Source organism: Pan paniscus, chromosome 18 (assembly GCF_029289425.2).
Source record: "Pan paniscus chromosome 18, NHGRI_mPanPan1-v2.0_pri, whole genome shotgun sequence".
Classification (NCBI taxonomy): Eukaryota; Metazoa; Chordata; class Mammalia; order Primates; family Hominidae; genus Pan; species Pan paniscus.
This window is the reverse complement of record NC_073267.2, coordinates 33,611,634-33,625,034: the sequence shown is the minus strand read 5'-3', so window position 1 is coordinate 33,625,034 and position 13,401 is coordinate 33,611,634. Positions and strand designations below refer to the sequence as shown.

Genomic DNA, 13,401 nt, shown 5'->3' with positions numbered 1-13,401 from the left:
TTGGTTTGGTTTGGTTTGTTGTTTTTTGTTTGTTTGAGGCAGTCTTCCTCTGTTGCCCAGGCCGGAGTGCAATGGCACTATCTCGGTTCATTGCAACCTTTGTCTCCCAGGTTCAAGTGATTCTCATGCCTCAGCCCCCTCAGTAGCTGGGATTACAGGCGCCCGCCACCACACCCAGTTAATTTTTGTATTTTTAGTAGAGACCGGGTTTCACCATGTTGGCCAGGCTGGTATCGAACTCCTAACCTCAAGTGATCTGCTAGCTTCGCCCTCCCAAAGTGCTGGGATTACAGGCGTGAGTCACTGTGCGTCGGGCTGGGTAAGCTTACATAACAAAGCAGTTAAAACCTTTAACGTAGTGTTATTACAGTTTTCTCTCCTTCACTAGACTGAGATCTGAGGGTCGTGCCTTGCTCACTGGAGCTCTGCCGAATGCAGTGCGTGTCTGATCTTGAACATAGTATATTTATGGGCCCTTTCAGATCTAAGGTTATGAGGACGTAACCAAGGGCCAAGTGTGCGATCACCTCCAACCAACACAAACCGAGGTGCCGGGAACCCCTTTTAGGTTTACATCCCCATTTGGTTCCTTGACAACTCACTTGGCACCTGAGCCTGGAGAACCCCAACTTTCTTCCTCTCCCACCCACCTCACTCACAGGCACGGGTGGGGTGAGGATATAATACTTTATTCACTAACACGGGCCAAGAGAATGTAGTGATGTGGGGTGGGCACTGTTTCCAGGGACCCCGGCAGGGGATTCTCCCTGTCTCCCAGTTCCAGGGCAGCCGGGCCTGCCGTCCCCTCAATTTCCCAGACCCGGAGGCCGGGGCGAGGAGGAGCCTGGGTTAGTGCAGCCAGGTCGAAGCCCCAGCGCGCCCCTTCGCAGCCCTGCGGGACTCAGCTGCCCTCGCACTCCGGGCAACGCTCGGTGGCAGTGGCGGCCGTGGCGCCAGGGGGCAGCTTGAAGTCCCTGCCGCAGCCGGCGCAGATATACAGGCGGCGCCGCATGTGCGCGCGTCGGTGGCGAATGAAGTGCGAGCTTAGGCGGAAGCGGCGGCCGCACTCGGCGCAGGGGTAGGGCCGCTCGCCTGTGTGCGTGCGCGCGTGCTCCGCCAGGTTGGAGCGGTGGCCGAAGCGACGGCCACACACAGCGCAGCGGTGCGGCTTCTCGCCCGTGTGCACGCGCCGGTGCTTGGCCAGCGCCGAGCTCTGAGCGAAGCGCGTGCCGCAGTCGGCGCAAGCGTAGGGCCGCTCGCCCGTGTGCGTGCGTCGGTGGCGCGCCAGGCACGAGCTGCCGCCAAAGGCGCGTCCGCAGTCCGGGCACGCGTACGGCTTCTCGCCCGTGTGCACGCGCAGGTGCTGTGCGTAGTTGGAGCTCTGCGCGAAGCGGCGGCCGCAGTGCGCGCATGCGTACGGCTTCTCGCCCGTGTGCCGCCGCCGGTGCTGCCGCAGGTTCGAGGCGGCCGAGAAGCGTTTGTCGCACTCGGGGCACTCGTAGGGCCGCTCGCCCGTGTGCGTGCGGCCGTGTTTGGTCAGCGCCGACTTCTGTGAGAAGCGCCGCCCGCACTCGGTGCACCCGAAGGGCCGTTCGCCCGTGTGCGTGCGCGCGTGCTTGGCCAGCGTGGAGCGGCGCGCGAAGGCGCGGCCGCAGTCGGGGCACGCGTGGGGACGCGCCGGGTCGGCGGACGGCGCGGGCGCCTCGCCCGGGACCTGCGGGGAGAGGGGGATAGGTCAGCCCTTAGCGGCAGGCCCCGGAGCCAGAGACCTGGGTCTCCACAGGCTGCTCCCTCTGTGAGCCTCAGTTCCCCATCTATGAAATAGGAAAGGCCACGGTGCTGCCTCCCAGGATGGCTGTGCGCATCCAGTGAGATAATGCGCGTAACGCACACATCACAAAGCCCAGTGGCGTTCTAGCTATTTTTATTAATTCAACCAATATTTACTGAGGGCATGCAGTGTCCTAGACTGTTCTAGGCACGGGGATTCCGCATTAAATAAAAAGCATTTAAAAATTCCTGCTTTCAGGAATAATGGATAAGGAATGCTGGTATTGGGGATGCTACAGATTTAAACAGGGTTGTCAAGACACTTTACCGATATGATAACATGAGCAAAGACTCAAAGGAGGTGACAGAGCAGGCTACGTGGATAGCCCTCTGAGGAGCACTGCAGAGGGAACGGCAGGGCGCAGAGGCGGGAGTTGCCTGCTGTTCCAGAAATGGCAAGAAAAATTGGTTAAAGCAGAATGCATGATGGGGGGAGTCACGGATGTAGTGGTGGAGATCTCTTGGCATATAGGGCCTTGTATTTGTTATATTTGGCTTTTTTTTTTTTTTTTTTTTTTTAAGAGACAGGGTCTTGCCGTGGCCCAGGCTTGGTCCCGAACCTCCTGGCTCAAGCAGTTCCTCCTGACTCAGCCTTCTGAGTAGCTGGAGTTACAGGCACATACCACTGTGCCTGGCTCTGGCTTTTATTATAAAGGAGACAGGGAACTGTAAGAGGAGATGTCAGAGGGCTTTGAGCAGGGAAGTGACCATATCCTACACATTTAAAAAGGCTCCCCTCAGGCTACTGGGGTTGAAAACCAAATGAAGGAGTTGGAGAGAGCAGAAGCAGAAGCCCAGTGAGGAGGCCACTACAGCCACCTGGCAAGAGAAGATAGTGGCTCATACCCAGGTGACAGAAGTGGACGGTGGATGGTGGAGGTGGTGAGAAGTGATTGGCTTCTGGATCTATTTGCAGTGTGAGACAATAGATTTAATAAGAGATTAGATATGAGGTGTGAAGAAAAAGAGATCAAAATGACTTCAAGGTTTTTGAGCTTAGCAACTGCAAAGGTGGAGTTGCCATTTACAGAGATGAGGACGGTGGGAGGAGCAAGTTGAGGGGAGATCTGTTTTGGGTGGTGTCACGGCTTCTTGACATATCTGGAGCTCAGAAGCGAGGCCTAGACTGGAGATGTTAATTGAGAAGCTGTCAACCTATAGATGGTTTATAAAGCCTTGAGAATGAGTGGATGAGATCATCCAGGGGATGGGCAGACAGAACCTAGGGCAGCAAGATGGGGAGAAGCCAGGGAGGGAGGAGAGCAGGAGAGGGGCATCCTGGAAGCCAGGCCAGGACCAAGTCCAGGCTCTTAATCAGCTTTGAATAGCAAACACCTATCATTTTTTAAGCAGTGAAGAAAAAGGCAAGGGTAAAAGCCAAATGTTATTCTGAGGTCTGAAATGAAACAATCTGAAAATGAGCCAGTTTCACAAGCTCTGGCCTTCTAGAGATAAAAATCAGAAAAAGGAAAGAAATGCCTTCTAAGAGGCTCATGAAGGGAAAACATTCTGGACTAACAGTGATGAAGAGTATTGAGGGCATATTGCTCCCTTCTTAGAAAAGAGAACGCTCAAAACCCCAGCAAAACTGATGTCGCGTATCTACTGTGGCCAAGCAATTAATTCATAACCAAATGAAGTGCCTGGGGCATATTAAGGACAAGACAGTGTCAGCTTCTCCCATATTCGATCTCCACGAGGTAATTATCATCATCCCTATTTTACAGATGGGGAGACAGGTGAAGAGAGAGGGACAGCAAGGCCAGGTGCAGTGGCTCACACCTGTAATACCAGCACTTTGGGAGGCCGAGGCAGGTGGATCACGAGGTCAGGAGTTCGAGCCCAGCCTAGCCAAGATGTTGAAACCCCGTCTCTACTAAAAATACAAAACTTAGCTGGGTGTGGTGGCGGACGCCTGTAATCCCAGCTACTCGGGAGGCTGAGGCAGGGAACTGCTTGAACCCGGGAGGTGGAGGTTGCAGTGAGCCAAGATTGCACCACTGCCTCCAGCCTAGGTGACGGCAAGACTCCGTCTCAAAAAAAAAAAAAAAAAAAAAAAAGAGGATGACAGCAGAAAATAGTAGGGCCTTCTGTTTCTGAAGCTGCAGGAGGGCAACTTCAAGGCCTTCAAGATAGTTTGTCAAAAGGTAGTGGCTTTGTGGTAACCAACTCAGAAATTAGAAAATAAGCCAGGCGTGGTGGTTCACGCCTGTAATCCCAGTACTTTGGGAGACCGAGGTGGGCGGATCACTTGAGGTCAGGAGTTCAAGACCAGCCTGGCCAACATGGTGAAACCCTGTCTCTACTAAAAATACAAAAATCAGCTGGATGTGGTGGCTCATGCCTGTAATCCCACCTACTCAGGAGGCTGAGGCAGGAGAATCACTTGAACCCGGGAGGCAGAGGTTGCAGTGAGCTGAGATCATGCCACTGCACTCCAGCCTGGGGAACAGAGTGAGATTCCATCTCAAAAAAAAAAAGAGGCCGGGCGCGGTGGCTCACGCCTGTAATCCCAGCACTTTGGGAGGCTGAGGTGGGCAGATCACAAGGTCAGGAGATCGAGACCATCCTGGCTAACATGGTGAAACCCCATCTCTACTAAAAAAATACAAAAAATTAGCCAGGCGTGGTGGCAGGTGCCTGTAGTCCCAGCTACGCGGGAGGCTGAGGCAGGAGAATGACATGAACCCGGGAGGCGGAGCTTGCAGTGAGCGGAGCTGGGCCACTGCACTCCAGCCTGGGCAACAGAGCGAGACTCCGTCGAAAAAAAAAAAATTAGAAAACGGCAATTTAGAAAATTAGTGACCAAGAGAAATCTGGTTTAAATAGTATCTATACTGATAACAATAGCAACAATCAATAACAAAGTATTAAGCTTTGACAACACTATGTATGTTATTGTATTAAATCCTCCTGTCACCCGCCTTGAGCTGGGTGTTCTCTCTTTTGATAGCTGAGAAAGCTGAGGCTGAGGGCGATGAAATTCACATGGCCAGTGGGAGCCAGGATGGACTCAGGGTGCCCATGAGACCATGCCGTCATTCAGGCTACACTGTTCTGAACTCACGTGACCAAGATGTGACAGAGGCTGGATTCCACGTCCCTGGCACACTCCAAGAGGGATTCAAGGTTAAAATACAACTTGATACTTTAAATGGAGAAACTCCCCACAGTATGTTTGGTACCATCTGAATTCAAGGTCACATTTTCCAGTCTTGCCCTGGTTTTGAAATCTGTTGGTTTATTTCAATACATCAGCCACTGTGGAGAGAACTTGTCTCATCAGATCTACATTTTTCTGGCCCGTTTTTCCTTGGCATCCTCTTTCAGGTGACTTTGGACAGCCTGAGGGCTTCCTCATGCTGAGTTCACTGACTTCTGAAAAAGAAATTCTCCATACAAGCACTGTTGATGTCTCCAGCCCAGGAGAAGGGGCCTTGGATGCCTGAGGAAAAATCTTGGTAAGAGGAGCTGAATCCAGCTCATTAAGATCCTCCTCTGCCCCAGTGTCCCGAGAAAGGCCAGGTAGGCTAAGTGAGATCAAATTCCCAGTATGAGGCCAGGTGCAGTGACTCACACCTGTAATCTTAGCACTTCAGGAGGCCAAGGAAGGAGGATTACTTGAGGCCAGGAGTTGGACACCAGCCTGGGCAACACAGTTAGACCTCGTCTCTACAAAAAGTGAAAAATTAGCCAGGTGTGGTGGGGTGCACTTGTAGTCCCAACAACTTGGTAGGCTGAGGAAGGAGGATCACTTGAGCCCAAGAGTTCAAGGCTGCAGTGAGCTACAGTCACGTGCCACTGCACTCCAGCCTGGGTGACAGAGTGAGATCGTGTCTCTAAAAAAAGAAAAAAAACCCAAAATTTCCCAGCATGAGGTATGAGGTGGTATGTGGGCAAACTTTAAAAAAGTCTCATTATAATTGTTACACATTTATTTTCACGAATATTAAAAAAACAAGATATCACATGAAACCCACAATTTCATCAGTACTATTGTTTAGATGAAGGTACATTTATTTAACAAAACAATGTGAATCTATTTGAAGAAAAACATTAATAAATAATGTGAGTACAACATATGAGCAATACACATGTGACTGAAACTTGGCAAATACCAGACTAGGTGATCATTAATGGCCCAAGCATGTCTTAAATTCTACAACTATTAGATTTAAAAATTAGAATAAATGGTATTTGCACTATAACAGGAGGCTACTGTGAACATACAATGTAGTGTAATAATATAATAATCCAGGTATTAGAAGTTAGTGATTTTTGTTTTCCTGCTTAAATGTTTTTTAACCAGAGCAAACATCCCAGTTTCTTCCTTAGCCATTACTTCTCTAATTAATAAAATAACTCCCACTTGTTGGGCACTCACCATGTGCCAGGAACTGTGCTAAGTGCTTTTTACCAGTACTGTCTTTCTAAATTCTCGCCATAGCTTTGGTTAGGTACCTTAGCCCTGTTTTATATATAAGGAAATAAGACTCAGAAGTTAAGTGACTACACAAGGCAAGGCTATTCAGCTAATAAATGGCAGAGCCAGGGTTTGAACTGAATTTACTCATTTTCCAGAACACCTATTCTCTTAACCACGATGCAATTCTTTTTTTATTCTCTTTTTTTTTTTTTTTTTTTTGAGAAAAGGTCTCACTGTGTCACCCAGGCTGGATGCAGTGGCATGATCACGGCTCACTGCAGCCTTGACTTCCCGGGCTAAAGCAATCCTCCTGACTCAACCCCCCAAATAGCTGGCGCTACAGGGGTGTGCCACCACACCTGGCTAATTTTTGTATTTCAGTAGAGATGGGGTTTCGCCATGTTGCCCAGGCTGGTCTCGAACTCCTGAGCTCAATCAATCCTCCTGCCTCAGCCTCCAAAAGTGCTGGGATTACAGGCAAGAGCCATCGCGCCCAGCCTCCATGATGCAATTCTAATCTCACTGACGAGAGTTTGAGGCCACTTACACAGCTTGTCTCCCTCCCCTGGCCCCTTTTTGTGGTCACAGTCTTCCTTCATTTTGGCACAAATTATTAAACACAACCACTGTCTTCTAGTTCCTTGCTGGAGGATGTGTGGTCCACAGACCAGCAACATCAACATCACTGGGAACTTTTTACAAATGCAGAATCTCAAATCCCACTCCAGAGTTTACTGAATTAAAATCCTCATTTTAACAAGACCCCTGGGTGATCTGTATGCATGTTAAAAATTAAGAAACTGATCTAGACGAGAAAAGAGCTACTCCTGGAGAAAGCAGGGAGCAAAGGTGAAGAGGGCTTTGCGGGCTGAGACCACAAGGGGGGATGGGACAGGTGTCGAGGGATGAAGCCAGAATGGCATGAGGTCAGATGGTAAAGAGCTTTGAATGCCAAGTTTAGGAGCTGAGACCTCACCCTGAGGGAAACAGAAAACCACTCAAGGGTTCAAGCCAGGGAAAGATAGGTTTGGATGTGCATGGAGCCCTCTGAGAAAATATTTCTAAAAGATAGATTGGGTTTTGATGGCAGAGGGAGAATACTCCAGCCCCTGCATGCAGCGTAATTAAGGCCCTTCTGGACAGTGACTGGCCACAGGACTGGCAATAGCTAGGACTCACTGAATGTCACCACTGGAAGGTGTTTTCGAGGTCACCATTTCATAGATGGAGAAATGAGGCTCAGGAAGGCCCACAGCAAGCTAACGATCGAGCACCCTTCTGGGCACGATGCTAACAGTTCATGGGATATGTGTGCATAATCCTCAATTCCACCCATCTCCTCCAAATCTAGTCACCTTGATGACACTTCTCAGACTGGCATTCAGGGGTCTTACTCTATTACCCCATTTTACAGATGAGAAAGCCAAAGAAAAGCTGGTAAACGGTGGAGTTAGGACCGCTACATGATACCATTCACAATCTGGCCCTGTGTACCTTTCATGACTAGCCATGTCAGACCTTCACCGCACATACCCCTTGGCTCTAGCCAGGTTCCTAAATGGCCCCTTTTCCTCATCATTGCTGTTACTACCTTACAGCAGGCCCTACCTGGCCTGGGCTCCCTGTAGCAGCCAATAATTCTTCTAAACAGAAAATCCAATCATGTCCCTCCTCTGATTTTTTTTTTTTTTTTTTGAGATGGAATCTTGCTCTGTTGCCCAGGCTGGAGTGCAGTGGTGCAATCTCAGCTCACTGCAACCTCCGCCTCCCAGATTCAAGCGATTCTCCTGCCTCAGCCTCCCAAGTAGCTGGGATTGCAAGCAGGCGCCACCACACCCGGCTAATTTTTGTATTTTTAGTAGAGATGGGGTTTCACCATGTTGGCAAGGCTGGTCTCGAACTCCTGACCTCAAGTGATCCGCCCGCCTCAGCCTCCCAAAGTGCTGGGATTACAGGCATGAGCCACCACGCCTGGCCTGTTTTTGTTTTTTGAGACAGGGTCTCTCTCTGTTGCCCAGGCTGGAGTACAGTGGTGCAGTCATGGCTCACTGCAGCCTTGAACTCCTGGGATCATTCAGCCTCCAGAGTAGCTAGGACTACAGGCATGCCACCATGCCCAGCTAATTAAACTTTTTTTTTTTTTTTTTTTGTAGAGATGAGGTCTCCCTATGTTGCCCAGGGAGGAATCGAACTCCTGGGCTCAAGTCATCCTCCCACCTTGGCTTTCCAAAGTGCTAGGATTACAGGCGTGAGCCACCACGCCTGGCTCTTCCCATGATTTAAGGCTTCTTATGGTGCCACAGAACCTAACACAGTACGTCCTGCCCTAGCTTGCAAGGCCCCTCTGTCCCCCAACTGCCTTTCCAGTCTCATTTCCTCTGAGTCTTTGCTTTTGCTGTTTCCTCCTCCTGGAATGCCCTTCCTCCTCCTCCATGTGCCAAACCCCCGCAAAGCCTTCAAGGCCCAAGTCAAAAATCATCTCCTCTGGGAAGCCTTCCCCACTGCCTTGAGTCGTTTGTCTTCAATCCTCTGTGCCCCCACATTCACTTCCCTGATCAACCCCAGTTCTCATGGTTCAGCCCAGGCCTTTGATAAAAATGAGTTGAGCCAGGCGTGGTGGCTCACGCCTGTAATCCCAACACTTTGGGAGGCCGAGGCGGGCGGATCACGAAGTCAGGAGTTCGAGACCAGCCTGACCAATATGGTGAAACCCCACCTCTACTAAAAATACAAAAATTAGCTGGGCGTGGTAGTGCGCACCTATAATCCCAGCTACTCAGGAGACTGAGGCAGGAGAATGGCATGAACCCGGTAGGTGGAGGTGCGGTGAACCAAGATTGCGCCACTGCACTCCAGCCTGGGCGACATAGTGAGACTCCGTCTCAAAAAAAAAAAAAAAAGTTGAAAAATCTCAAGAAGGATGACCTTGCCTAAGGTCCTGAGCTTTGGGGAGAAGAATAAATGTAACAGCAACTATTTCCGTGTTTATTTTGTGCCAGACACAGTTCTAACTCTGTGCATGTGTTGACTCATTCATTCCTCACAACTCCAAGATGTAGGTGCTGTTATAATTTCCCTTTTACAAATGAGGAAACTGAGGTGTGGAGCGGTTAGGAAACTTGGCCAAGGTCACACAGCGGGTAAATGATGGAGCTGGAAGTCCACCCTAAGCTCTGGAGCCTGTGTTTGTAACTTAGAGGCCAAAGGTGGAGATCAGGCAATCACAGGGCCAGAAGAGGCAGGCAGAGCTGGATAATGGGCGAAGGGGGCCCGCAACAAACACAACCAGATAGTTATTAGACTATCCAGAGGCCTGAGGAGCTAGTCCCCTCCCCCAGCACCCAGCAGGCCCACTAGGGGGCAGCAGAGCGTTCTTTCCCTGGGAACTGGCTCCTGGGCAGGAAGAATCAGAGTCCCGGCCCCTGCAAGCTGGGTCCCTGGGGCCAAGCCCTCTGCTGGTACTCAGGGCTGCTCCGGCTGGGGGCAGACAGAGTCCTCTGGGGTTCTGAGAAGCGGAAACGTATCTGGTGGCAGTTAGGGTCTCCAGGGGGTGAAATTTAACTCATATTCTGATCTCAAAACCTTCAAATACCCTCAGAATAAAAGCCAGACTCCCTGTGTGGCCTGCCAACCACCCCCACTCATCCACACTACAGCATGACCGAACCACCCACCCTCACTGCTGCAGTGCACTACTCACTCGTCTGAGCCTCTATAAGGGCCATTTCTGGCTGGATACGGTGGCTCACACCTATAATCCCAGCACTTTGGGAGGCTGAGGTGGGAGGATCACCTGAACTCAGGAGTTTGAGACCAGTCTGGCCAACATGGCAAAACCCCAACTCTACTGAAAATACAAAAAATTAGCCGGGCGTGGTGGTGCATGCCTGTAATCCCAGCTTCTTGGGAGGCTGAGGTAGGAGAACCACTTGAACCTGGGAGGTGGAGGTTGCAGTGAGCCGAGATCACGCCACTGCACTCCAGCCTGGGCAACAGAGCGAAACTCTGTCTCAAAACAAAACAAAAAAAAATTAGCCAGGTGTAGTGGTGCATGCCTGTAGTCCCAGCTACTTGGGAGGCTGAGGTGGGAGGATCAACTGAGCCCAGGAAGTCAAGGCTGCAGTGAGCTGTACTGCACTACAGCTTGGGTGACTGAATGAGACCCTGTCTCAAACAATAACAACAGTAATAATAAAAGAGCCATTTCCTCTGCCTGGGTCCATCACCCCACTTCTGACCCCAGACTCCTACTGGTCTCACATAAGCCATCCTTTTACTAACTTTGAGACCTGTGGCCAGTTACCAAACTGCCCTGGGCCTCAGTCTCCTCATCTGTAAAATGGAATAAATGCTACCGACATCATAGAATTGAGGTGCTTAGAACAGTGCCTGGCACATAGAAAATGCTAGGCAAGGGTTAGCTATTGTTACTGTTGCTGTTGAACTAACCTGACCTTTCCCCAGCCTCTAAATCTGAGTTAAGTTCCCACTTCTAGGCTTCATCATCCCCCTGTACCTGCAGCCATCACACGGGATTCTAACTGTGTGGTTACCCTTCAGTCTAACATCAAGCTCCATGGGGGATACAAGGACGGAGTTTAATCTCCTGCACCCAGCAGGAAGCCTGGGACAGTAGGCGTGACTTTTGTATGATGGAAGCCCAGGCAGTGGGGCAGAAGGATGGGCCAATCCTGAGGTTTTAGATCCGAGATTCTGGGAAAAGTAGGGGCAAGATCCCTGGCTTCTATCTGAGGGAGGCTGGGCCTGGACCAGGTTTGGGGACAGTGTGCCCCAGGGTGTGTGTGACACATACCTCCTTGTTGTCCATGGGGATCTTGAGTTTCACCACCTCATACTTCTCCTCACCCTCATCCTCCTCACCCTTCACCAGCAGCACCATCTCCTCCTGCATCTCTTCCTCCTCCTCTTCCTCTGCCTGCTGTTCGCCAGGCATCTTGGTGTCCTGAGGCGGGGAGCTGGATCAGAAGCTCAGGACCCGCCCCCCCCCCTCCCGCCCACCGTGGCCCTGGCCCAGCAAGGCAGTGCAGCCGTGGCTTCTCCCGCCCTGCCCTGGTCTCCGAATCTGGTCCTCTCCCGTCCACCCCAGCCCGGCCCCACGCTCTGGCACAGCCCCGGGACCAGCTCCGTGGGCTCGCGTTCACCCCACTCATCCCAGCATTCAAGGCCTTGAACAGTTCGAATCTCCAGCCCCCGCAAGTCGCCACCATCCTTGCGCTGAGTCACTCCCCAGCGCCCAGGTCGGCGACCTGGAGCTCTGGGGCACGGGCTGGAGGCGGGATCGGGGCGGAAACCCCGGGGAGGGGGTGCGCACTCACCAGCCGAAGGTTCGGCGCTCGCGGTGCCCCAGGCCTGGGCGCCGGGCGGCTGGGCACTCAGCGAGGCCGCGGCTCCGGGGGCGGGGAGGGGGCGGGGCCGCAGGGACGGCCGGTCATTGGTCCGAACATATAGCCCCACCCCCTGGGGCGGAGCCCGAAGGACCCAGGCGTCCCGCCCAAACGGCTCGGAGAGGGCGGCGAGCTCAGACTTGGCGTCCTCCGCAGTCCCCCGACTCCCAAGCACCTGGAGCCGCCCCAGCCCGGCGTTCAAGGTCCTTGCCGCCGAGTTCCAACCTACCCTCGCGGCCCGTCTCCTGGGGCCGGCTTGGAGGTCTCCGCTGCGCCCAGTGCCTCTGCTCCGCCCGAAATAGGCCACGTGCACTCCCGCCCCGGCCTGGGCCTCTCCCTGGCGCCCCGCCTGGAGGGCGGACCCTGTTGCCTCCTCACTTCTTCCATTCCCTCTTTATCTCCTCTGCCGTCTTTTCTCCATCTTTCTCGGCTTCGCCTATTCCGCTGGCCTCTGGGATATCTTGCTCCTTGAATACATCCTAACCAATTCAACATCCACCCAAGCTATCGCTGTCGCGTCATGCGTGGGGTGCTTACCATGCGCCAGCGCTGTTCAGCGTCTTACACACCTGGTCTCATTTGATCCGCATAACGATGGGTCTTGATCCATTTTACAGATGAGCTCACTGAAGTTCAGGGAGGTAAACTGATTTGCCTAAGTTACACAATAAGGATGTCATAGCATCCCTGACAATCAGTAGCCTAGGTGAACAACAGCCCAAAGCTAAATCCAGTCCACAGGGGTACCTTGTTTGGCCCTTAGGGTATTTTTACTTTTAAAAAATCGTTTCGGACGGGCACGGTGGCTCACGCCTGTAATCCCAGCACTTTAGGAGGCCGAGGCGGGCGGATCACGAGGTCAGGAGATAGAGACCATCCTGGCTAACACGGTGAAACCCCGACTCTACTAAACAAAATACAAAAAATTAGCTGGGCGTGGTGGCGGGCGCCTGTAGTGCCAGCTACTCGGGAGGCTGAGGCAGGAGAATGGCGTGAACCCGGGAGGCGAGCTTGCAGTTAGCCGAGATCGCGCCACTGCGCTCCAGCCAGGGCGACAGAGCGAGACTCCGTCTCAAAAAAAAAAAAAAAAAAAAATCGTTTCAAAGCCGGGCGCGGTGGCTCATGCCTGTAATCCCAGCACTTTGGGAGGCGGAGGCCGGTGGATCACTTGAGGTCAGGATTTCGAGACCAGCCTAACCAACATGGTGAAACCCCGTCTCTACTAAAAATACAAAAATTAGCCAAGCGTGGTGGTGCATGCCTGTAATCCCAGCTACTCGAGAGGCTGAGGCACGAGAATTGCTTGAACTGGGGAGGCAGTGGTTGCAGTGAGCCGAGATCATGCCATTGGTCTCCAGCCTAGGCAACAAGAGCGAAACTCCGTCTCAAGAAAAAAAAAAATTAAATTGGGATATTTCATATAAAAATAGATTTTTTGTTAGTGGAATAAACAAATGCCACTTCCTTTGAAAAACAGCCACTTCCCTTGAAAAAGCAGATATCTAATTTTCCCATTTTATGAATGGGGCAACTAAGATTCAGAAATCATGAAGGAAAAGAGAAATAACATTCAGTAAGTGCTTACAAGTTCTATGTTGTCTCTTTACAACAGCCCTGTTGGGATCAATAATATCTCCATTGGACAAAAGAAGAAACGGAAGCTTAGACAAGTTAAGTAATTTGCTCAAAGTCACACAGCTGGCAAGCAGCAGATTCAAAGCTTGTGCTCTTCTATTGCAC

At 51.7% G+C, this 13,401-nt stretch overlaps 1 protein-coding gene across 3 annotated transcripts; it reads right to left on the bottom strand.

Moving 5' to 3' along the window:
* Window positions 1-673: 673 nt before the first annotated feature.
* On the bottom strand, window positions 674-12,176 carry ZNF771 (zinc finger protein 771). Of its 3 annotated transcripts, none has more exons than XM_034940069.3 (3): window positions 11,891-12,176; window positions 11,070-11,219; window positions 674-1,714 (listed from the first exon to the last, which is right to left on the bottom strand). In XM_034940069.3, the coding sequence occupies exons 2-3, from the start codon at window positions 11,208-11,210 to the stop codon at window positions 902-904; spliced, it is 954 nt and encodes a 317-aa protein (XP_034795960.1). In that variant the 5' UTR covers window positions 11,211-11,219; window positions 11,891-12,176; the 3' UTR covers window positions 674-901. The 3 variants fall into 3 exon arrangements, with proteins under 3 accessions (XP_034795960.1, XP_034795959.1, XP_034795961.1); XM_034940068.3 differs by having other exon boundaries at window positions 11,593-12,175; XM_034940070.3 differs by lacking the exon at window positions 11,891-12,176 and adding an exon at window positions 11,593-11,842 and having other exon boundaries at window positions 11,070-11,232.
* Window positions 12,177-13,401: the final 1,225 nt, after the last annotated feature.

What these genes read in the sequence shown, in the direction of transcription:
- ZNF771 (XM_034940069.3), bottom strand. Translation starts at nt 11,210, where the DNA reads ATGCCTGGCGAACAGCAGGCAGAGGAAGAGGAGGAGGAAGAGATGCAG. An exon ending in TCCCCATGGACAACAAGGAG is followed by an intron (nt 1,715 to 11,069) that starts GTATGTGTCACA and finishes CTCTCCCCGCAG; the next exon opens with GTCCCGGGCGAGGCGCCCGC.